Below are 22,027 nucleotides of genomic sequence, written 5' to 3' on the forward strand. Positions count from 1 at the left end.
AATACCTTGGCCAGTATGACTCATCCGTAAATGGCGCCAGCCGCCAACCGTGACTTGATTCCTGGGACCCACTTTTTGGAAAGATTTTTTTCCACACGCGCTCAAGTGCACACAGTAAAAATGTAATAAAAAAGCGGGCTGCGGAGAAGGCTCAGAGATTAAGGTTGCTCTTCCTGAGGTTCTGTGTTCAATTCCCAGCTCACAACCATCTAATGTGATCTGGTGCCCTCTTCTGGCTTGCAGGCAAATATGCAGGCAGAACACTGTAAGTCTTTAAAAAAAAAAAGAGCCAGTGGCCGCCCAACAGCACTGCGAACTTGTATTTCTAGCCATTTGCTTTAGTGCGCCTTCCCATTCCCCTGCACTTCCTTTCACGTGAAAGAACTCTCAGCACTTCGAGCTGGTTAGATCCCAGGTCCCGCGAGCTGGTAGGGCGCTCGGCTCCAGCCTTCAACTCTCGAAGGAGTGATCGGCACACTTTCTGGGAGCAGAAGATGCAAACAAGCGGTGCGGGCCGCGTGATGCATCGCTGAACTAAACCCCCAAACGGCGACGGTTGCCAACAGCCACAGGCTCCACAGTCCTGCAGGAGGCGGTGGCCGGGATTAGCCCGGCACGCCGATCCGAGGACCCCGGGGTGCCCGAGGCGGCGCCTGACCCGAGGACCCCGGGGTGCCCGCGGCGACGCCTGACCGAGGACCCGGAGGTACCGCGGCGACGCCTGACCTGGACAGATTCGTCCCCGCGGACGCGTTTTCCCGTCACGCACTCGGCTCTTGCCGCTCGCGCTGTCCCTCAGCTCGGGCTGCACACGAAGGCCCGGCCCTCGGGACCGCGCACGCACAGGCGGGACCCAGCCGCCCCGCGAGGACCCGGGCCCGGAAACGCGCGCTGTCACAAAGGGGGACACGTGGGTCCCGCTCGCTCGGCCGCGCTCTCCCACAGCGGGAGAGCTGCCTCCGCCACCCGCCGCCTCCACCCTGGCCGCCCTGGGGGGCCGCAGCCGTGGCCGGCTAAGGAGAACCGCCGGCCCGGAGTGACCACCGCCTTGAGTCCGCTACCCGCCTCTCCCAGCCCCGGGAGGGCGACCGGGCCCCGCCCCCTCCTCCGGACGCCGCTCGCCGCCAACCAGCCGGGCTTCGCCGCACGTGCTTAGGGCTCCCTGCCCGGTCTGTCCTCGGCACCGGCACCGCCTCCTGCACGGCCATGTCCATCCTCTACGTCTCCCCTCACCCCGACGCCTTCCCCAGCCTCCGAGCCCTCATCGCCGCCCGCTACGGGGAAGCCGGCGACGGCCCGGGGTGGGGAGGCCCGCACCCCCGCATCTGCCTGCAGCCTCCCCCGAGCAGCCGGACTCCGCTGCCGCCGCCTCGCCTGCCCGCCCTGGAGCAGGGGCCCGGCGGGCTGTGGGTGTGGGGGGCCCCGGCTGTGGCGCAGCTGCTGTGGCCGGCAGGCCTGGGGGGCCCCGGGGGCAGCCGGGCGGCTGTTCTCGTCCAGCAGTGGGTCAGCTACGCAGACACCGAGCTCGTGCCGGCGGCCTGCGGGGCGACGCTGCCCGCGCTGGGACTCCGGAGTCCGGGGCAGGATCCCCAGGTGAGGGGAGAGGAGGGAGGAGGGATTCTCTGAAAACGGGATTGCAGAGGATCCTCAGAGGGGGGGTGTCAGATGCGGAAGTAAAGTTCGAATCCCCGTCTGCCGCCGGCGTGGTGACTTCGGGAACTCTTCGAATACTTTAGCCTTGGTTTCTGTCTAAGAATGCAGGATGATGTAATATCCTTCCCCCGGGTGCCTGACATTTGCAGCATTTGCCGAATCGCTGGGGGTGTGTTTGTGTGCTTAAACCAGGCCTCTCTCTGGAACCCTGGCGGAATGGCTTGGAGCGCACTCGTGTGCCAGGCAGCTTAAGTTTCCGAGGGCCTTTGAGTTTCAGTTGCCGTCATAAAACGATACGACCGAAAGCAACTCGGGGAGGAAAGGACTTATTTCGGTGTGCAGTTCTCAGGTTGCACAGGCCGGGAACTGGAGGCAGAAGCCGAAGCTGAGGCCGTGGAGGGACACTCACTGTTTAGCCTACTTTCCCTGCCGTGCTTCTTCGGATCCCAATGGATTAATACAGAGCCCCTTCCCTGCAGTTTAGCGCTTTCTATGTCTGCCCGTGCATATTTTCTCAGTTGGATGTACTTGTTGATGCCCCAGACCTGACAGTGACTGCTGCTTCATATAATCCTTTAACTTCAGTGCTTGATAGGTTTCACTGAACACGCTCACACACACAAATGCATGTATGTGTGTACGCATTAGTGCCTAGTGCCCAAGGAGGCCAAGGATGTAACCAGGTCAGTTGTGAGCTGCCATATGGGTGACAGGAATCAAACTTGGGGTCTCCATAAGAGCAACATCCACATCATCCATCTCTCCGGTCCTATAATATATATATTTTGTGGGTGGAGCTCAAACTAGGGCCTCCTGCATGCTGAACACTCTGATCTGCATATGACATATGCAGTCAGACATAGTTTTGTTGTTTGTTTGAGACAGGGTCTTAACTTTGTAGCCTTAATTGTCGTGGAAGTGCTGTGTAGACTAGACTGACTTTAAACGTGAGAGATCCCCTGCCTTTGCCTCCCGAGAACTAGGATTAAAGGCAAGCAGCAACACACCTAACAATTGTATTTTTATGATGACCCTTTGGATAAGGAAGGAATTAGCCTAAGAGTTGGTGATCGTGGGAGTAGGGAGACCGAATGGTGATGGATAGAACAGTGGCTCTCAATCTGCAACCCCTTTGGGGAGGGCCAAACAACCCTTCCAGTGCCCAAGACCACTGGAAAACACGGGTGTTTACAATTTACAACAGTAGCGAAACCACAGTTATAAAGTAGCAGCGGAAATTATTTTCTGGTGGGATCACCACAACAGCATTAGGAAAGTTGAGAACCTTTGGGATAGAAGCACATAAGCCTTGTCTTCTCCTTTTCCTGTCCTGCTAGGCTGCCCTTGGGGCCCTGGGCAAGGCCTTGAGCCCCTTGGAGGACTGGCTTCGGCTGCACACCTACCTGGCTGGGGATGCTCCCACTCTGGCAGACCTAGCTGCCGTGACAGCCTTACTGCTGCCCTTCCGATACGTGAGTCGCTGGGGCTTTGGGAGGGACAGGTGCACGTCCACTAGACTTGATTGCAGGGTGACTTAGAGAATTGTTTTTTGTTGTTTTCCTCTCAGGTTCTGGACCCTGCTGTCCGCCGGATCTGGGGTAATGTGACTCGCTGGTTTAACACTTGTGTCCGGCAACCGGAATTCCGAGCCGTGCTAGGAGAAGTGGTCCTGTACTCGGGGGCCAGGTCTGTCACTCAACAGCCAGGTGAGGAGGACAAAAGATGGCAGAGGGAGGGACAAATGGCCCCTCTGGGGCACTCCATGTAATTTGCTTTTTCTTTTATCTTAGAAATGCCTGGGCCTTTAGGGTGGGGAGCCTGTGGGAGGGGAAGGTGGGAGATAATGAGGCTTGAGCCCTAGCACACTAGAAATCGCCCTTTTTAGATTTGGCACTATTCACAGAGGAGCCCCAGCAGCCTTGAATCTGAATTTCTGTGTCTCCAGGTCTTGAAGTCACTGCACCCCCAAAAACAGCTGCTCAGCTCAAGAAAGAAGCAAAGAAACGGGAAAAGCTAGAGAAATTCCAGCAGAAGCAGAAGGCCCAGCAGCAGCCCCCACCAGGGGAGGTAGACAAAGGATGGGGCTGGAGGGAGGTGGAAGCCTTGCTGAGGGCTGATGTTTGCGTCTTCTTTCTTCTGAACAGAAGAAACCAAAACCGGAGAAGAAGGAGAAAAGGGACCCTGGGGTCATTACCTATGACCTCCCTACCCAACCCGGGGAAAAGAAAGGTACTGGCTAGGGAAGGAACCCCACCTGGCTGTGGTTTGTCCTGGCCTCTGCCCTGGTTCGCGAGGCTCGCAGAACAGCCGCACCATGCCTGTCCTATGTGTTCCTCCTGTCCTAACTTGAGCCTCTCCAGCTTCACTAAGCCCTCTTCTCTTCTCCCAGATGTAAGTGGCACCATGCCCGACTCCTACAGCCCTCAGTATGTGGAGGCTGCCTGGTACCCTTGGTGGGAGCGCCAGGGCTTCTTCAAGCCAGAGTATGGGGTGAGTGGTTACTGCTGCCCAGGCCCAGAGGGAATGGAGGTGGAGAAGGGCAGGGCGTTAGGACCCATTACCTGAGGAGGGGCCTCCTAAAATGCCATGTGCTTTAGCTTATGCCCCTCCTTCTCCACCACCAGCGACCTAGTATATCAGCACCAAATCCCCGAGGGGTCTTCATGATGTGTATCCCACCCCCCAACGTGACAGGCTCCCTGCACCTGGGCCACGCGCTCACCAACGCCATCCAGGACTCCCTGACTCGATGGTGAGCTTCTGCCCTGCTTGGCTCCTTTCTCTCTACTGCTAGACCGACTCTGCCATGTCGGTGTTGTTTGGCCCCTCAGATGGGGCTTTACGGCTCTGCTAGTCAGGTGATGCCTCTACGCACCTGACGTCCCTCCCTGTGTCTTCTGAGAAGAGCATTGTTATTAGTGTCATTGAGTGCTGGGGGTGCCTGTCTCCCACAGACAGGCACCACTGGTGTCAGCGGCAGGCAGGCCTGTGGATTCTACAAGAGGCGCGAGCAGACTTTTGCTGAAGCACACGTCTCCTTGGTCTTTCCTCCCAGACCTCCTCCCTCCCTGAAGGAGCCCTGTTAGTGTCAGGTCTCTCCCAGCTGTAAACGCGTGTGTACAAGGAGCTGTAGACATTAGTGCTCTTCAAGCACACACTAGTTCCTCTGGTGCTGAGGAACTAGGTTTTGGGTTGTTTTTGTTTGTTTTTGGTGTTTTCTGAGACGGTCTTTTCTCTGTTGGCCCAGCCTTGCTGTCCTGGAAATCACTCTAGACCAGGCTGGTCTTGAACTCAGATTCCTCTTCGCTGGCCTCTGGAGTGCTAGAAGGGGCGGTAGTTGTTATTCTTCATGAATTCTTATTTTAATTGTGTGTGTGCATCTGTGTGGCCTGTCCAGGAGAGTGTGGATGCTGACAGAGGCCCAGGGTGTCAGATCCCTGGAGCTGCAGCTGGGTGTTCGTGAGCCACCGCTGTGCTGGGAACTGAGCTCTGGTTCTCTGAACCACTGAGCCTCGCCCCAGACCCTCTTTCTTCCTTGCTTTTTTATTTTTTAAAATAGAAAAGATTTAAATCTAACCAGCAAAAATTGTTACTCAGAGTTGGAGAGGCTCCGCAGTTCAGACCACTGGCTGCTTTTGTGGAGTTCCCTATAGGATTGGAATCTATATGGTGACTTACGACCATCCTTAACTCCCATTTCTAGAGCTGATGCCTCTGCAGGAACGCATCTGCTACACGTGTGTGTAGGCAGAACACTCACGCATAAAGTAAAAATTGCTAAATTAAAAAAACAGTTGTTATGCAGCCAGGTGTGGGGCAAGGCCAACAGGATCAGGGCAGTTCAAGGCCAGCCTGGGCTACAGAGTGAGCCTGTATCTCAAAACCAAACACAAAAGTTGTTCCTCCACTGCTTGCTTATATTCAACAGGTCCTCTTGGTGCTGTTTACATGTTCTTTCTTGTATGCACACTGACATCATTTTTTAATTTAAATTTGTATAAAATATGTGGTGAGTATTTCCCTGACATATGTCTGTGTAGCACATATGTGTTTGGTGCCTGCAGGGACCAGAAGAGGGCAATGAATACTCTGGACCTGGAGTTAGAGTTGAGCTGTCATCTGGGTGCTGGGATTTGAACCCACATTCTTTGGAAGAGCGGCCAGTGCTGGTCACTGCTGAGCTGTCTCTCCAGCCTGTGCTTTCTTGAGTTGAGGTCGCTCTGTTGGCTGGGCTAGCCTGCAGCTCCTGGGTTAGTGATCCTTCCTGCTGTCCTAAGCGCTGGAACTACCATGCATGCAGTGCATCCGCTCTTGATCTGTTTTTCTTTTCCATTGTATGTGGACGGTGTGTTCCTGCATATGGCTGTGCACTACTTTGCAGTGCCCAGTGAGGCCAGAGAATGGTGTTGATCCCGGGACCGGAGTGACAGTCACGAGCTGCCCTGTGGGGCTGGGCTGGGGAGAGAGCCTGAGTCCTAGATGAGCAGCCAGTGCTGTCCACTGAACCATCTCCAGCCTTTTGTTTTTTCTTTGATTTATTTATTTTATCATGTATACAATATTCTGTCTGTAGTCCAGAAGAGGGCACCAGACCTCATTACAGATGGCTGAGAGCCACCATGTGGTTTCTGGGAATTGAACTCAGGACCTTTGGAAGAGCAGGCAATGCTCTTAACCACTGGAGCCATCTCTCCAGCCCCCTTGTTTGTTTTAAACAGGGCCTCACTTTATAGCTCTCACTGGCCTGGAACTCATAGGAATCCACCTGCCTCTGCCTCAAGAGCTCTGGGATTACAGGTGTGCGCCACCACCGCCACAGTTGTATGTTCTTCTGTCGTTTGCTCTTCCTTACCTTGTGTGTGTCCTCCTTTGTGGGTCGTATCTCACAGTCACACCACTGAACGTCACTGCTTGTCGATCTGGAGCGGCGCATGCCCCTCCGTTCTGTCTTCTCTCTCAGGCATCTTATGTGTGTGGATTCCTAAAACATGGGGCTAGGAGGAAGACCGTGAGCAGTCTACCTGGGTCTACGGGGACGAGGTTCCCTTCTGTCTTGTCTGTGGCCTGTTCCTGTGTGGAAACTCACTTGATTGATGGGCTATCTCATGCTTAGCTGCCTGACTGGGCGAGAGCCTCCTCTTTGTTCTTTTTCTAGATTGTTCTGCTGGTCTTCTGAATCCTCTCCCTACCTGGCTGCTTTAGAATGAGGGGGTCTCAGTTCATCCTCTTTCTTCAGCATCCATGGACCCCTTTGGCAAAAACCTGAGACCTTTGGTGTGATGCTGTACTAGCCTGGCTCACCATCTGTTCCTCATGCCTCACATAGGCACCGTATGCGTGGGGAGACCACCCTGTGGAACCCGGGCTGTGACCATGCAGGCATTGCCACCCAGGTGGTGGTGGAAAAGAAACTGTGGAGAGAGCGGGGTGTGAACCGGCACCAGCTGGGCCGCGAGGCCTTTCTCCAGGAGGTCTGGAAGTGGAAGGAGGAGTGAGTGCAGCCCGTGGGTATGGCAGCCCCCTCTCCTCTGTGGATCCTGACTGCAGCTCAGATCCTCCCACTGGGGCGGCTGGAGGGCCCAGGTCAATTTCAGAGGGACAAGTGACTCCCTCACTGCCCCATCAGCCACTGGATGGCCTAAGGCTTATCCTTGTCCACTTCCAGGAAGGGTGACAGGATTTACCACCAGTTGAAGAAACTTGGCAGCTCCTTGGACTGGGATCGAGCCTGTTTCACCATGGACCCTGTATGCAGGCAGAACCTCGGGGCAGAGCGGGGCAGGGCAGGGGTGCTCCTTGGGTGGGCTACGCTCTACCAGGAGGTTAGGGCACAACCGAGGACTCAGCTCTAAACACCAGCTCCTGGCCCTAATCACGGCCCTCACAGTCTCTGCCCAGACTCCAGCTGGAAGCTCTCTTCCATCCCTGTTGCCTGCCCTGGTGCTCTGCCCAGGGGTCTGTGCTGGGTGTAGGACTCTAGCGGACCCCACCATCTTGGCTGTCTGCCTTGGCCTCTAAACACCAAATCTGACTTCCTTTCTTTTACCCTAGAAACTGTCAGTAGCTGTGACAGAGGCTTTCGTTAGGCTCCATGAAGAAGGTGTCATCTACCGTAGCACCCGCCTGGTCAACTGGTCCTGCACCCTCAATTCTGCCATTTCTGACATTGAGGTACACCTGCCCACAGCCTGTCTCCCTTTCTAGTCCTCCCCAGCCCAGACCCGGGGCCACTTCTCTAAATACCTGTCTCGCAGGTGGATAAGAAGGAGCTGGCGGGTCGCACCCTGCTCTCTGTGCCTGGCTACAAGGAGAAGGTGGAGTTTGGGGTCCTCGTGTCCTTTGCCTACAAGGTCCAAGGCTCAGGTGGGAGCTAAGGACACCAGGATGTGGGCTGGGGGAGGAGGGCAGGAACAGAGGAGGGACTGAGACCCAGCTCCTCTGTCACCCCAGACAGTGACGAGGAAGTGGTGGTGGCAACAACTCGGATTGAGACGATGCTGGGAGATGTGGCTGTAGCTGTGCACCCCAAAGACTCCAGATACCAGGTAGGCAGGGACACTGCCTGTGTTCCAGGGAGGAGCGTGTGGGACAGGCTCTGAGGGTGTGAGCTGCTCTCTGGGCGCCTTTCCCAGCCCAGAGCTGTCGGCAGCTGGGATGGGTGCTAGCCCAGGATAGGAGTCTCTGCCTGGGTGAGGGTCCCGTGCCCAGCCTTCTGCCTTTCATTTCTGATGTCTTCCTCCATGTTCAGCACCTAAAGGGGAAGAGTGTCATTCATCCGTTCTTGTCCCGGAGCCTCCCTGTTGTCTTCGATGACTTTGTGGACATGGAGTTTGGCACAGGTGAGCGGGGGCCTTAGCCTGTTGAGAAGAGATAAAAAGTTATCTTCACTCCCGTAGGCAGGACTGGGGCTGGATGCAGGAAAGTGTATTAGGGAGTGGGTGTGGGGTGGTCCGGGAGCCACACCGTTCAGCACAAGAGGAATGTGGGACACTGGCACTCCTGTGTAACAGGTGCCGTGAAGATCACCCCTGCCCACGACCAGAACGACTATGAGGTTGGGCAGCGGCATGGGTTGGAGGCCGTCAGCATCATGGACTCAAAGGGGGCGCTTGTCAATGTGCCTCCACCTTTCTTGGTGAGGACGTCTGGACTGTGGGGACTGGCGGGGGGTGGAAGGTTACTTGGGCATTGCTGTGATGAGGCCGTTCCCATTTAGGGCCTGCCCAGGTTTGAGGCTAGGAAGGCAGTGCTGGCTGCACTGAAGGAGCGGGGACTGTTCCGTGGCGTCAAGGACAACCCCATGGTGGTGCCGCTTTGCAAGTGAGACTGGGGACCGGGGACTGGTGCAGATGGGAAATAATGGGACTCTCTGGGCACTTAGCACCTGCCTCCTCCACAACCCACTTCCTCCTCCAGCCGCTCCAAGGATGTGGTAGAACCTCTGCTAAGGCCGCAGTGGTATGTGCGCTGTGGGGAGATGGCTCAGGCCGCCAGTGCGGCTGTGACCCGGGGCGACCTCCGTATCCTGCCTGAGGCCCATCAACGGACTTGGCATTCTTGGATGGACAACATTCGGTGTGTGTAGCCCCTGGGTGGGTGGGGAGGACTGCCATCTGAGGGGCACATACTGAGCTCCCTAACTCACCGCTCACTGTTTGTAGAGACTGGTGCATCTCTCGGCAGCTGTGGTGGGGCCACCGAATCCCTGCCTACTTTATCACCGTCTATGACCCAGCTGTACCCCCTGGGGAGGTGAGGAAAGGATGTAGCTTAGATGTTGGAGTGGATGTGGGTTGGTTGTCCCCTTGGTTGGCAGAGGGGTCTGGGTGAAACAGCAGACCCTTTTATGATCACCCTCTGTATTAGGACCCTGACGGGCGGTACTGGGTGAGTGGACGCACCGAAGCAGAGGCCAGAGAGAAGGCAGCACGCGAGTTTGGAGTGTCCGTTGACAAGATCAGCCTTCAGCAAGGCAGGGAGTGGACACGGAAGATGGGGACACAGTTGGGATCCTGGCCCTATTTTCCAATCTCTAACCTCTGACCTTTGACCTCTTGTAGATGAGGATGTATTGGACACATGGTTCTCTTCTGGTCTCTTTCCCTTCTCCATCCTTGGTTGGCCCAATCAGGTGTGTTCCTAGAGTGAGGGGGGTGGAGGGGGAGACCTTGTAAGGGAAAGCTTGGCTCACTTCCACACCCTCATCTCCCCAGTCAGAAGACCTTAATGTGTTCTACCCTGGGACCCTGCTGGAGACGGGCCATGACATCCTCTTCTTCTGGGTGGCCCGGATGGTCATGCTCGGCCTGAAACTCACAGGCAGACTGCCCTTCAGAGAGGTGTGGAGATCGCTAAGACACCCCAGCCTCCCCCCGCCTCTGCCTCCTCACCTGCCTTCCTGTGTGGTTGCCGGCTAGGACTAGCATTGCTCAGTCTGTCCCACAGCTGGGAGGGTTCCTCCTTCCCAGGGGAGGGGCACTTCTCAGATACATTAAAGCACTGAGTGAGTAGGGCCACTAGGGACCTCTGATTCTGGGTAGGCAGACAGACCCTGGTGAGGGCCAAGACTGGAAGGATCATGGCCTCATTTTCTTTGCGCTGTGTGTCCCCAGGTCTATCTCCATGCAATCGTGCGTGATGCTCATGGTAGGAAGATGAGCAAGTCTCTTGGCAATGTCATCGACCCCCTGGATGTCATCCATGGAGTTTCTTTGCAGGTGGGGCACTCAGTGGGTCAGCTAGGAACAGCGATGCAGCTGTGGCTAGGACAACCTGACGGCGCCCATCTCCTCTCTTAGGGCCTCCATGACCAACTCTTGAACAGCAACCTGGATCCCACTGAGGTGGAGAAAGCCAAAGAAGGACAGGTATGGGGGCATGCCCCGGGGGTAGAGATGCAGCAGGTGAGCGGGGCTGACCATCTGTTTGCACCATGTAGAAAGCCGACTTCCCAGCAGGGATTCCCGAGTGTGGTACAGATGCCCTGCGCTTTGGACTCTGTGCCTACACATCCCAAGGTATGGTCCCCATCCTCCCTCGGGTTGCCTATGTTTCCTTCCCCAAGACCCATGGTCTCCTCCACCTTGGGCCTGCAGAGGACCTCTCTGGGAAGGAAAACAGGGTGGAGTCACACTGGCCCCTCCCCTAGGTCGAGATATCAACCTGGATGTAAATAGGATCCTGGGGTACCGCCACTTCTGCAACAAACTCTGGAATGCCACAAAGTTTGCCCTGCGTGGCCTTGGGAAGAGTTTTGTGCCCTTGCCCACCTCCAAGGTGAGGATCTTCTGGCTGGGATTGCTGATAGCACCTACACAGGCTGCACCCCTGGTCCTCAAGTGTCAAGCTTAGTCCCTGCTGTACCAATACCCGAGGATTCATCCTCCTTGTAGGCAGGGGACAGACAGAGGCTGATGATTGACAGGCACTAGGGCTCTCACCGAGGGGCTGGGCCTATCCTTTCTCCCCAGACACTGGACAAGTCAGGAATGCAGACTCTCTTGTGGGTGGGATCTGGGCATGTGGTAGCCTCCTGGCTGACATTCCTCTTCCCCCAAGCCTGAAGGGCATGAGAGTCTGGTGGACCGCTGGATCCGCAGCCGACTCACTGAAGCTGTGAGGCTCAGCAATGAAGGCTTCCAGGCCTACGATTTTCCGGCCATCACCACCGCCCAGTACAGCTTTTGGCTCTATGAGCTCTGTGACGTCTACTTGGTGAGCAGCAGGGCTGGGACTTAGGTCCTGTGGCTTTGGCATTAACTTGCCGCGTGTTGGCTCTTACACTGAGTCTACCTGTTGCCTTCCAGTCCTCAGAGGCACAGTGAAGGCTCCGGTAGCCCTGACCCTGAACACTGTGCCTCCCCATCTCTAGGAATGCCTAAAACCCGTGCTGAATGGAGTGGATGAGGCAACAGCGGAATGTGCCCGGCAGACTCTCTATACCTGCCTGGACGTCGGCCTGCGGCTGCTCTCACCCTTCATGCCCTTCGTCACAGAGGAGCTGTTCCAGAGGCTGCCCCGGCGGACATCAGCAGCTCCCGCCAGCCTGTGTGTCACCCCCTACCCAGAGCCCTCAGAGGTAGGCGGTGTGGCCTGGAGGGCGTGCTGTAGCCCACCCGAGCGGCCTTCTTACCCCACTCTGCCCCCAGTGCTCCTGGAAGGACCCCGAGGCCGAAGCTGCTCTTGAGCTGGCGTTGAGCATCACCCGAGCTGTGCGCTCCCTACGTGCCGACTACAACCTGACCCGGACCAGGCCTGACTGTGAGCCTAGGGCCCTATGTTCCCTGTCCCACTGTCCTCTTCAGCCCATCCGGAGCTCAGGGCTGGGCTGTAGCCAGGCTTGGCTTTCTTCCCTCTTTGACAGGTTTCTTGGAAGTAGCTGATGAGGCCACAGGCGCCTTGGCATCGGCGGTGTCGGGCTATGTGCAGGCGCTGGCCAGTGCTGGTGTGGTTGCTGTCCTGGCCCTGGGGGCTCCTGCACCACAGGGCTGTGCTGTGGCTGTGGCGTCAGACCGCTGCTCCATCCACCTGCAGCTGCAGGGGCTAGTGGACCCAGCCCGGGAGCTGGGCAAGCTGCAGGCCAAGCGGAGTGAGGCCCAGCGCCAGGCTCAGCGGCTGCAGGAGCGCCGTGCTGCCTCTGGCTACTCTGCCAAGGTGCCCCTTGAGGTCCAGGAGGCAGACGAGGCGAAGGTGTGTGGCGGGGGCACCCCAGCATCAACTTCCTCTGTCACACCCTGCTTCTCTCCCAGCCCAGGTGCCTAGACCCTGGAACCCCACGTGGCAGTCAGGAGTCTCAGGTGTAGCGTCTGCCCCTGCTTAGCTTCCGGACTGACTCAGTCAGGCTCCTGGTGTGGGGTCTCTGAAGACCCTTGCCTCTGAGGTCTTCAAGAAGGCCTGGCACTGGCTCCAGCTGAGTGCTCACCCTCAGCCCCTTTTCTCCTTACAGTGAAGAGGGTAGGGTGCAGCCAAGCAGGGCGTGTGATCTGACGCCCTTCACTGGGTGCTGGCCGCTCAGGAAGAAGACTGTAGAGGCAGGGACGATGGAAGTGTGGGGTGCCCGCCAACCATACCAACCTCTCTCGCCAGCTTGGGCCCTTTGCTCTGTAGTGTGGGGTATTTGGATCTCCTTGGGCATGGGTCCTCACCATACACCCCTTTTGCACCCCCAGTTACAACAGACAGAGGCGGAACTCAGGAAGGTGGATGAGGCCATTGCTCTGTTCCAGAAGATGCTGTGACCCCCAACTCCAACTCTCAAAGCCCCCATGGTCCACCAACAGGAATGGCAGCAATAAAATATTTTGTCAAAAATTGTTCTTGTCTGTGTGTGGTGGGGGCAGGAGGGGGGCGGGTGTGCGGCAGTAAGGCTGCCAGTTAGCAGCCAGGCCTGGGTCCTGGTGGGCAGAGGATGCGGCTGGCTGGGTCTGTGCCTGGCACAGTGCCAGGCCTGAGTCATGCTGCTCTGCTGCTGGCTCCTTCCTCCCAGCTCACCTCACCGCACTGCCTGCGCTGGGTAAGGAGCCACCCCGACTCACTGCATCTCGTCCCCCTGGGTGCCATGAATGAAGAGGCCTGGGGCTGCCTGTCCTCACCCCTTGCTAAGGGCCTTCCTCCCACTCTCCTGAGGCCAGTTAATTATAACTCTGACCTAAGTGCCCTGTGACTCCACGGCCAGGCCAGCACTGCCCAGGAGACTCAGCAACCAGGTAGGAGAGGCCTGAGGGGACTTTCCTGTTCATGGGGCAGGGCTGGGGCTCAGCCTGGTGTAGGAAAAGAGCCCTGAGGAGCCTCCCACCCCTCTGATGGCAGGTGTGTGCTCTATTGGCTTGATGGGCCCTTGGGTTAGATGGGTTGCAGGTTGAGGGTGCGAGAGCCAGGCTGGAGTAGATGAGGCACCGGAGGCGGAGCAGGAAGTGGACAGCAGGTGCCATGGAGACAGCAAGGCCTACCCTGGGAGGGTGGCTTCTCCCTTGAGAACCTTCTGTTCCCTAGGTCCATGACTCAGCCATGCTCCCTGTGGAGGTGCCCCTGTCCCACCTGGGCCCCCCAATACTGCTTCTGCTTCAGCTGCTGTTGTCCCCAACATCTGCCTTCTTTCCCAACATCTGGAGCCTCCTGGCGGCCCCTGGCTCTCTCACTCACCAGGACTTGACTGAGGAGGCTGCTCTCAATGTCACCCTCCAGCTCTTTCTGGAGCACCCACCCCCAGGCCGACCACGCCTTCGTCTGGAGGACTACAAGGTGAGCATTCCTGGATCCTCTCAGATCCTACCATTCCCCGTGGTTTCTCAGGGCCCTGGTGGTCAGGGTAGGCTCACCCACCTTTCACCTGCTCACTTCTCACTCCCCCTATGCAACACCAGAATCCTCCAGCCTTGGGAAAGTATACTTAGCTGGATGTGGGGCTCATGCCTGTGATCCGAGCAGTTGACAGTTGCTGGTTAAGGCCAACCTGGGTTTGTTACATAGTGCCCAGCCAGGCAGGTCAGGCAGGGCTCCGTAGAAAACAGTGCAGATCTGACGCTCCCTAGTGGGGCTGGTCACCCTCCATCCTGTTCCTGCCCAGCCTGGAGTGCCAGCTGCTAAGGCTGCTCGGGCAGCGACAGAAGCCAGGGGCTTCTCCGGAGTCCATTTCCCTCACCACTCTTGCTAGGGCCGTACCCTCCTTGCCGATGACATCTTTGCTGCCTACTTTGGACCTGGGTCTCCTTCCCGGCGGTTCAGAGGTGCTTTGGGAGAGGTGGCTCGTGCCAATGCAGCCCAAGACTTCCTGCCAGCTTCCAAGAACAATCCTGACCTGCACTTTGATGCTGAACGGCTGGTCCAGGGGCGCACGCTCCTGGTGGGGGCTCTGCGGGAGACCCTGGTGGCCGCCAGAGCCTTTGAGCACACCTTGGCCCGCCAGCGCCTAGGGGCTGCACTTCATGCCCTGCAGGTGACTCATGGTGCCTTTTAACCTGCCTCCCCCTTCTCTGGGTGGGTGGGGTGGCGGCAGTACTTCCTGTGTCCTGCAGGAGGGGCTACAGAGGAGGGAAAAGGAGAGGAAGACGTAGAAGTGGCAGATGTCAGTTTATCCTAGGGGCCACTAGAAAGCACTTGACTTAGACCCCAAGACAGAAAAGGCTGGAACAAAAGGCTTTGCCATCTGGGCAATGAGAACAGAAGTGGGGGACAGTAAATAACAGTAACGGGGGGGGGAGACGGAGGAGAGACTATCCACCAGGCTGCAGGTCAGCGTGGTGTTGATGCTGGCTAGATCAAATCCATGCCTTTTCCCCTTCTCTCTGGCCTGGGGGCCAGGATTTCTACAGCCACAGCAACTGGGTGGAGCTGGGGAAGCGGCAACCACACCCTCACCTCCTCTGGCCAAGACTGGAGCTCTGGAGCCTGGCACAAGGTATGGCCGTGACCCTGTGTGGAAGTGGGGGCTCAGGGAGCCCCTCTCCTCAGTGCACGCATCACTGTCACCTTCCGGGGTCTCATAGGATGTGACGTTGCTTTATCCTTGCAAGGACGATGAGTTTTCTTAGTGTGGCTCACGGATAGAACAGTTGAGTGGCTTTCTCAGCATCACACAGGGGAAACATCCAGGGCCGTGGACCAGCTCTGTATACAGTCTTCCGTGAGGCTTGTTCTGCCCAGCCACGCCTGCTCCACTCCACAGCCTTCTCTCTAAGCCCCTCACACCCCCCACTCACTGGGAGCTGCTCCTGTCCACTGCAGACCCCACACGTCTGGGTTTTGTACACCAGCTCCAATCTCAGACATCCCAATACTGAGCCCAGGACCTAGTGCAGAAAGCCAGGCCAAGGTGCCTGTGGTCCCTTCTGTCTTTCCAGCCCTGTGAGAGGAAGGCATTAGGTAACCAGGGAGAAAGTGCAGCTGGCTGAACTTGGCTTACAGCCCTGCCTTCTGTTCCCAGTGGGTGACCCCACCTGCTCTGACTGTGAGGAGCTGAGCTGCCCTGGGAATCTGCTGGACTCCACACTGCTCACCTCTGGATACTTTGGAATGGATCTCCCCAAACCTCCAGGTACCAGATGGGAAAGGTCCCTAGAAGGAAGAAGGGAGAGTTACTTTCTTTGTTTTTAACAGAGGACCCTGTTTGTCTCCTTAGGAAAGGGCGGGGGAATAGGGACAGGGTGGGTGGATAAAGGCCTCTGAGGAGACCCCGTCTTTCTTTGTTGCCTGGGCAGGGCTGGGTCTGGATGCAGAGAGACCCTGAGCCCTCTTGATTTACACAAAATGTCATTTCCTGATGCTCCCTTGCTGAGGGGTGAGAGGCCAGGCCAGGACCCTGTATTTTTTAGTGGTTAGTGGACGTTTAACCCTTACATGCCTGATCTCTCTCCTCAACCCAGGGAAGTGCAGCCACGGGGGCTATTTTGACCAGAGCAGCTCCCAGCCCCCACAGGGAGGCATCAACAAAGACAGCACATCTCCACGCTTCTCCCCACACCACTTGCAGCACCTCCCAGCTGCAGAAGTGGCCCTCCTCGCCTCCATCGAGGCCTTCAGCCTTCTGCGGAGCCGCCTGGGAGACGGGGGTTTCTCCAGGTGGGTGGGCGGCTGCAGATGGGTTCGCTGATCAGTCAGTGCTCCTGGTTAACTGAGGGATTGAGTGCTGGGACCGGTCAGTGCTCCCCGTTAACTGAGGGACCGGGTGCTGGGAATCAGTCAGTGCTCCCAGGGAACTGAGGGACCGGGTGCTGGGAATCAGTCAGTGCTCCCGGGGATCTGAGGGACCGGGTGCTGGGGATCGGTCAGTGCTCCCAGGGAACTGAGGGACCAGGTGCTGGGGATCGGTCAGTGCTCCCAAGGGAACTGAGGGACCGGTTGCTGGGGATCGGTCAGTGCTCCTGGGGGACTGAGGGACCGGGTGCTGGGGATTGGTCAGTGCTCCCAGGGGATCTGAGGGACCGGGTGCTGGGGGAAAAAGCGCAGAGCCTTCACTGGACCTCTGACTTGGACCACAGGCTGCTGGACATCACGCCAGCCTCCAGCCTGAGCTTCGTCCTGGACACCACAGGCAGCATGGGTGAGGAAATCAACGCAGCCAAGATCCAGGCGCGCCGCATCATGGAGCAGCGGCAAGGCGGCCCCACGGAGCCCAGTTTCTACGTCCTGGTGCCCTTCCATGACCCAGGTAGTGTTGGTCTGCAGGGCTGGAGGGAGGAGGCCCAGGGCGGACACTGGAGGTGGGCCCCAGGGCCGTGCTACCTGTTGTCATGGTGAGCGTCTGCTGGAACCTGTGTCCATGTAGAAGGGTAGCTGCTTCCCCTGTCTCTAAAATGGTGGCACTTTCGCAAGCCCAGGGCCGGCTTAGGCAGGCTATTTTACAAATATAAAATGTGATGGCTGTTTTGCCGTCATGTTGGTCTGCACGGCAACGACAGCGAGCGCTCCTCCTGCTGGGCCTCTCTCCAGGCTGCAGCCTTACAGATCAGGATGAAGAGATGGGTCTGTTCAGTGGAGAGGCAGGATGCTTAGTTCTACTCCCAACCAAGTAGAACACCTACCCGGCCACCTCGGGCTGGCCAGCTAGTCCTTTGCTTACCATCTGAGACGGGCCATGGCTGGTGGGTCCTGGACTGAGATACCTTCAGGGGAGGCTGGAGTCTGATGCATCTCAGAGTGCCTGCCTGACGTTAAGTAGGGACTTACCACATGCTTCATGGACGCGTGAATCAATACCATTAGCTTCCAAATTCCCCAGCTCGGGCTGGAGAGAGGGCTCAGCGGTTAAGAGCATTGCCTGCTCTTCCAAAGGCCCTGAGTTCAATTCCCAGCAACCACATGGTGGTTCACAGCCATCTGTAATGAGGTCTGATGCCCTCTTCTGGCCTGCAGACATACACACAGACAGAATATTGTATCCATAATAAATACATAAATATTTAAACAACAACAACAAATTCCCCAGCTCATTCAGTTCTCGCAGTGAGCCTCCTAGGTGAGAGCTGTTATTTTCTCTCATTACATCTTAGAAGTGGGGCTGGAGAGATGGTTCAGCCTTTAGGAGAGCTTGCTCTTCTTGCAGAGGACCTGGGTATGGCACCCACATTGGTAGGTTCACGGCTCCCGCGGTCTCTACCTGCCCCACTCATCTGACCTTCCTTTCCCCTGCCCAGGGTTCGGCCCCATCTTCACAACCAGTGACCCTGATAGCTTCTGGCAGAAACTCAACGAGATCCACGCTTTGGGAGGCGGAGATGAGCCTGAGATGTGCCTGTCTGCCCTGGAGGTCCGGTGGCCCCCTTCCCTGCCCCTCCCTTTCCCTTCCCTCTTACGCTGCCTTTCCAGGCCCTGCCACCAGGGGGAGCCGGAGCTGGACAACCCTCTCCCCTGTCTCCCAGCTTCCTTCCAGGGCCCCCGAGCTCTGCCCTCCCTGGTTCCACCCACTCCCTCTGCCACCATGTTTACCGGCAGCCGTTCCTTCCTCATCAGCTAGCCCTGCTGCACACACCTCCGCTCTCAGACATCTTCGTCTTCACTGACGCCTCCCCCAAGGATGCCTTTCTTACCAACCGGGTGGAGTCTCTGAGTCGGGAGCGGCGCTGCAGGGTGAGCACAGCGTTAGCTGCCCGAAGAAGGGAAAAGACGGCGGTCTCATGTAGGGTCACCCCAAACCTTTAACCTACTCCAGAGTGGGGGTCCACACCCTTAGCAGTACTGAACTGTTCAAGGGAGGGCTGTGGGGTCTTCGCAGACCCTGGAGCTGGCAAAGAAACCATTGCATGAGGCAAGAAGGGAGCCAGTGTTGGTTCAGATTCTAGAGTTTGACCCCAGGCAGTTCACGTCAGACATATTTAAGAACAGTATGATCGGGGCTGAAGAAATGGCTCAGTGGTTAAGAGCACTGACTGCTCTTCCAGAGGACCCGGGTCCAATTCCCAGCACCCACATGGCAGCTCACAACTGTCTGAAAATCCAGTTCCAGGGGACCTGACACCTTCACACCAATGCACATAAAATAAAAGATAAATAAATCATAATTTAAAAAAAAAGAACAATATGATCTTGGAAAAAAATTTCCTGGTAACAATTATAATAAACCTGCAAAGTACATCCGCCCTGCCTTCCAGTGACTGAGACCCAGAGCTCAGATAGAGGCCTAGGGAGGAAGGGTCTGGGGGCTCAGGTGAGGCCTGGCCCTACAGGCAGCACAGATCCCGGGACCGTTAACTACGCCTGCGCCCTTTCCAGGCGGGCATATGTACATCTTTTCCATTGCCGAGACGACCCCGTGTGTTTAACATTCCTGGTTTCCCGAGTGCTTAGCTGTCAGCACAAGGACTGTGTGCCCATTACACTTGGCAAGCCAGCCTAGGGTTGTCACTTGGCCACAGGTGACGTTCCTAGTAACTGAAGACCCATCGAGGGCTCAGGGCCGAGTGCGGCGGGAGGCCTTGTCGCCTTCGCGGTTTGAACCGTATGAAGCAGTTGCCCTGGCGTCGGGAGGAGAGGTGATCTTCACTAAAGACCAGCACATCCAGGATGTGGCAGCCATTGTTGGGGAGAGCATGGCTGGCGGTCTGGTGAGTGACCATGGCCGAGAAGGTTCATGTCCTTAGCTCAGATCTGAGGTCTGGGACGCTCTGTGCCTCTTCCTGTAGAACGTCGGGGCGGGAAGTCAAGGTGATCGTGTGTCCCCCGCCCCAGATCCATGGCTTCTAAACCTTCCACGTTGCCTTCCCTGTCCGTAACTGCCCTCCTGGCTTCCACCTTGGTCTCCAGGGCCGAGACAAGAATTTTTGTTTTTGTTTTTGAGGCAAGGTCTATGTAGTCCTGGCCGGCCTGGCCTGTGACTCACTCACTGTGTAGACCAGATTGGCCGTGAGCTTGAACTCACAGAGATCCTCCTGCCTCTGCCTTCTGAGTGCTGGGATTAAAAGCGTGAGCCACCACACCTAACCATTCATCATCTGTGAAGGGGAACAAGAAATGATGGCCTCACCCTGAATCCCTGTCCTCCAGTTGTGCACCAAGCACAGTAGCATTCATTGTCCCTGGCCCGGTGCCCTGCTGAGGACCCCTCCCCTCAGTCCGAGCTTTCCTTTCTTCTCGACTGCCCTCATCTGCAGGTGACCCTTCCCCTGGAGCCTCCGGTCTTCCTCCCTGGGGAGACTCGCGTGTTTGCTGTGGACAGCCTGCTCCGGAATGTCACAGTCCGGATCCACGGGGACATCAGTAGCTTCTGGATCAAGAGCCCTGCAGGTACCATCATGTGGGGCTCAAGGCAGACAGGAATCGAGAGTGGAGAACAAGGGGACAACAGGGGGAAGAAGATTATTTCGTGTGACAGTCTCTCGTCCCCATCCCAGGGGTGTCCCAGGGTCCAGAGGAGGGCGTAGGTCCTCTGGGTCACACTCGTCGCTTTGGACAGTTCTGGACAGTGGCCATGACTGACCCCCCTCAGACGGGGTCTTGGGAGATCCAGGTAGCAGCTGAGGGAATGCCCCGGGTGAGAGTACAAGGTAAGGAGAGAAGGCTCCTGGAAGGGGTGTGGTGACCACGGTGACCATGGTCCTCTGTCTGACTGCCTCCTTCCCAGCCCAGACCTCCCTGGACTTCCTCTTTCACTTCGGGATCCCTGTGGAGGACGGACCCCACCCTGGCCTCTACCCCCTGACTCAGCCAGTGGCAGGTAATATAGACTGTTCCCTGCCCTGAGTGCACGTGCGCGTGCGTGTGTGTGTGTGTGTGTGTGTGTGTGTGTGTGTGAATACAAACGTGTCTGCGTGTGTGTGTGTGTGTGTGTGTGTGTGTGTGAATACAAACGTGTCTGCGTCATGTTTGATGAGTAAAGAGCACTAATGGGCTGTTCCAGCCTAGTGGACTTCACATGACCCCGTCCAGTTCAAGACTTCATCCCTTTTCCCTGCGCCTCCTCCTGTGGCTTGTGACCACTGTCTTTCCCTCCCACCTCAGGTCTCCAGATCCAGCTACTGGTAGAAGTGACAGGGCTCCTCTCTAGACAGAGCCCTGAGGCCGGCCGGCCACACTTTTCCCACGTTGTCCTTCGAAGGGTCCCTGAGGGCACGCATCTGGGTCGGGTGCCCTTGGAGCCTGTGGGACCCCCTGAGCGAGGCCTCCTTGCTGCCTCGCTGCCACCCACACTGCTGTCTGGCTCTGCACCGTTCTCCCTGGAGCTGCTTGGCCAGGATGGAGGGGGGCGGGGCTTGCGCAGGACTGCCCCCCAGCCTTGCTCTGTGGCTCCTGTGCTCCTGGAGGTGAGGAGAAGTGAGGTCGGGCCGGGCCTGGGAGACGGAACCAGCTCTTCTAACCTGCCCTTCCCTGCAGCTCAGCGGCCCCCCAGGTTCCCTGGTTCCTGGTAGCAAGGTCCCTCTCAGCCTGCATGTTGCCAGCTTCTCTGGCCCCCAGGATCTTGATCTTAGGACATCTGTCAACCCTAGCTTCTCGCTCACCTCCAACCTCTCCAGGTGAGATTCCCCGCATCCACCTTTGCTTGGGTTCTGGCTCCACCAAGTCAGTTCTGTAGGGACCGGGGCTCAAGGGCTCATCCCACGCCCCAACCTCTTGGCCTTCAGTCCTCAACCCTGCTTGGCTCCACCAAGAGTCCTCTGCTTGGCTCCAGCCTTGGCTGTATCTATCCCTACCCGGAGCCTTCTGTCCACTCTGCAGGGCTCGCCTGGGACTGAACGAGTCTGCCTGGGGACGCCTGTGGCTGGAGGTCCCGGATTCAGCAGCCCCTGACAATGTAGTGATGGTAACTGTGACTGCGGTGGGCCAAGGAGCCAACCCAGGGCCCCCGACCCATGCCTTCCTCCGGCTCCTGGTGCTGGCCCAGGCCTCGCAGGTAAGCTGCTTCTGCTTTCCCTCTTAGCTGCCAAAGCTGGGCACACCCACCGTAATGTCCCCCTCTCTCTGCAGGATCCGCAGGATCAGCTGGAGACCCCTGCCCGCTCCTCTGGCCGAGTGTTGCCTCCAGCCACCCCTACCCTGCTCTCTTCCACTTTGGTGACTCAGGGCAGAGCTGGGGGAGGGGTGGTCAGCAGAGCCTGGTGGGGGACACTTGGAGGGGCGCTGTTCCTGCTAGGCTGCTCATCCTGGTGACATGCAGCCCCTCAGGGACTCCTTTCTGCAGCGTGGGATGATGTCACATGGCCTCAGGGCCCTGCCCTCCTGACTGCATTGGGATTGCCTTCTATCACACGTGCATCGGGATTGCCTTCTATCACACGTGCACATTTGTTCCTTTGCTTCTTTTTTTTCCCCAAGACAGGGTTTCTCTGTGTCGCCCTGGCTGCCATGGAACCTGCGCTGTAGACCAGGCTGGCCTCAAACTCAGAAATCTGCCTCTGGCTCCTGAGCACTGGGATTAAAGGCGAGCGCCACCACCGCCTGGCTCCCT

The 22,027-nt window shown here is 57.3% G+C and overlaps 2 protein-coding genes across 2 annotated transcripts; both read left to right on the plus strand.

Moving 5' to 3' along the window:
* The first annotated feature begins 754 nt into the window (after positions 1-754).
* Positions 755-12,963, plus strand: Vars1 (valyl-tRNA synthetase 1). Its single transcript, XM_048437829.3, has 29 exons — positions 755-1,593; positions 2,991-3,125; positions 3,221-3,359; positions 3,599-3,720; positions 3,798-3,882; positions 4,043-4,143; positions 4,278-4,405; positions 6,980-7,144; positions 7,319-7,400; positions 7,705-7,824; positions 7,908-8,016; positions 8,104-8,198; positions 8,402-8,492; positions 8,664-8,788; positions 8,870-8,973; positions 9,070-9,228; positions 9,315-9,405; positions 9,520-9,625; positions 9,714-9,784; positions 9,867-9,992; positions 10,266-10,370; positions 10,452-10,520; positions 10,592-10,670; positions 10,802-10,929; positions 11,212-11,367; positions 11,525-11,731; positions 11,802-11,913; positions 12,017-12,342; positions 12,822-12,963. Exons 1-29 carry the CDS (start codon positions 1,207-1,209, stop codon positions 12,888-12,890), a joined length of 3,792 nt encoding a protein of 1,263 aa, XP_048293786.3. The 5' UTR covers positions 755-1,206; the 3' UTR covers positions 12,891-12,963.
* Positions 12,964-13,141: 178 nt separating this feature from the next.
* Positions 13,142-22,015, plus strand: Vwa7 (von Willebrand factor A domain containing 7). The gene is made up of 17 exons (XM_087898529.1): positions 13,142-13,358; positions 13,645-13,893; positions 14,306-14,587; positions 14,953-15,049; positions 15,575-15,685; positions 16,014-16,209; positions 16,629-16,798; positions 17,784-17,896; positions 18,100-18,216; positions 19,002-19,190; positions 19,737-19,869; positions 19,977-20,129; positions 20,207-20,299; positions 20,584-20,885; positions 20,956-21,095; positions 21,298-21,472; positions 21,547-22,015. The coding sequence occupies exons 2-17, from the start codon at positions 13,660-13,662 to the stop codon at positions 21,727-21,729; spliced, it is 2,688 nt and encodes an 895-aa protein (XP_087754655.1). The 5' UTR covers positions 13,142-13,358; positions 13,645-13,659; the 3' UTR covers positions 21,730-22,015.
* The last annotated feature ends 12 nt before the right edge of the window (positions 22,016-22,027 follow it).

Source organism: Myodes glareolus, chromosome 18, assembly GCF_982192425.1.
Source record: "Myodes glareolus chromosome 18, mMyoGla1.1, whole genome shotgun sequence".
NCBI lineage: Eukaryota > Metazoa > Chordata > Mammalia > Rodentia > Cricetidae > Myodes > Myodes glareolus.

Bases quoted from the DNA above. Each gene is read 5' to 3' on its own strand.
- Vars1 (XM_048437829.3), top strand. From the start codon at position 1,207: ATGTCCATCCTCTACGTCTCCCCTCACCCCGACGCCTTCCCCAGCCTC. The intron at 3,126-3,220 runs GTGAGTCGCTGG...TTTTCCTCTCAG, and splicing joins TACTGCTGCCCTTCCGATAC to GTTCTGGACCCTGCTGTCCG. The intron at 3,360-3,598 runs GTGAGGAGGACA...CTGTGTCTCCAG, and splicing joins GTCTGTCACTCAACAGCCAG to GTCTTGAAGTCACTGCACCC.
- Vwa7 (XM_087898529.1), top strand. From the start codon at position 13,660: ATGCTCCCTGTGGAGGTGCCCCTGTCCCACCTGGGCCCCCCAATACTG. The intron at 13,894-14,305 runs GTGAGCATTCCT...CACTCTTGCTAG, and splicing joins TTCGTCTGGAGGACTACAAG to GGCCGTACCCTCCTTGCCGA. The intron at 14,588-14,952 runs GTGACTCATGGT...CCTGGGGGCCAG, and splicing joins CTGCACTTCATGCCCTGCAG to GATTTCTACAGCCACAGCAA.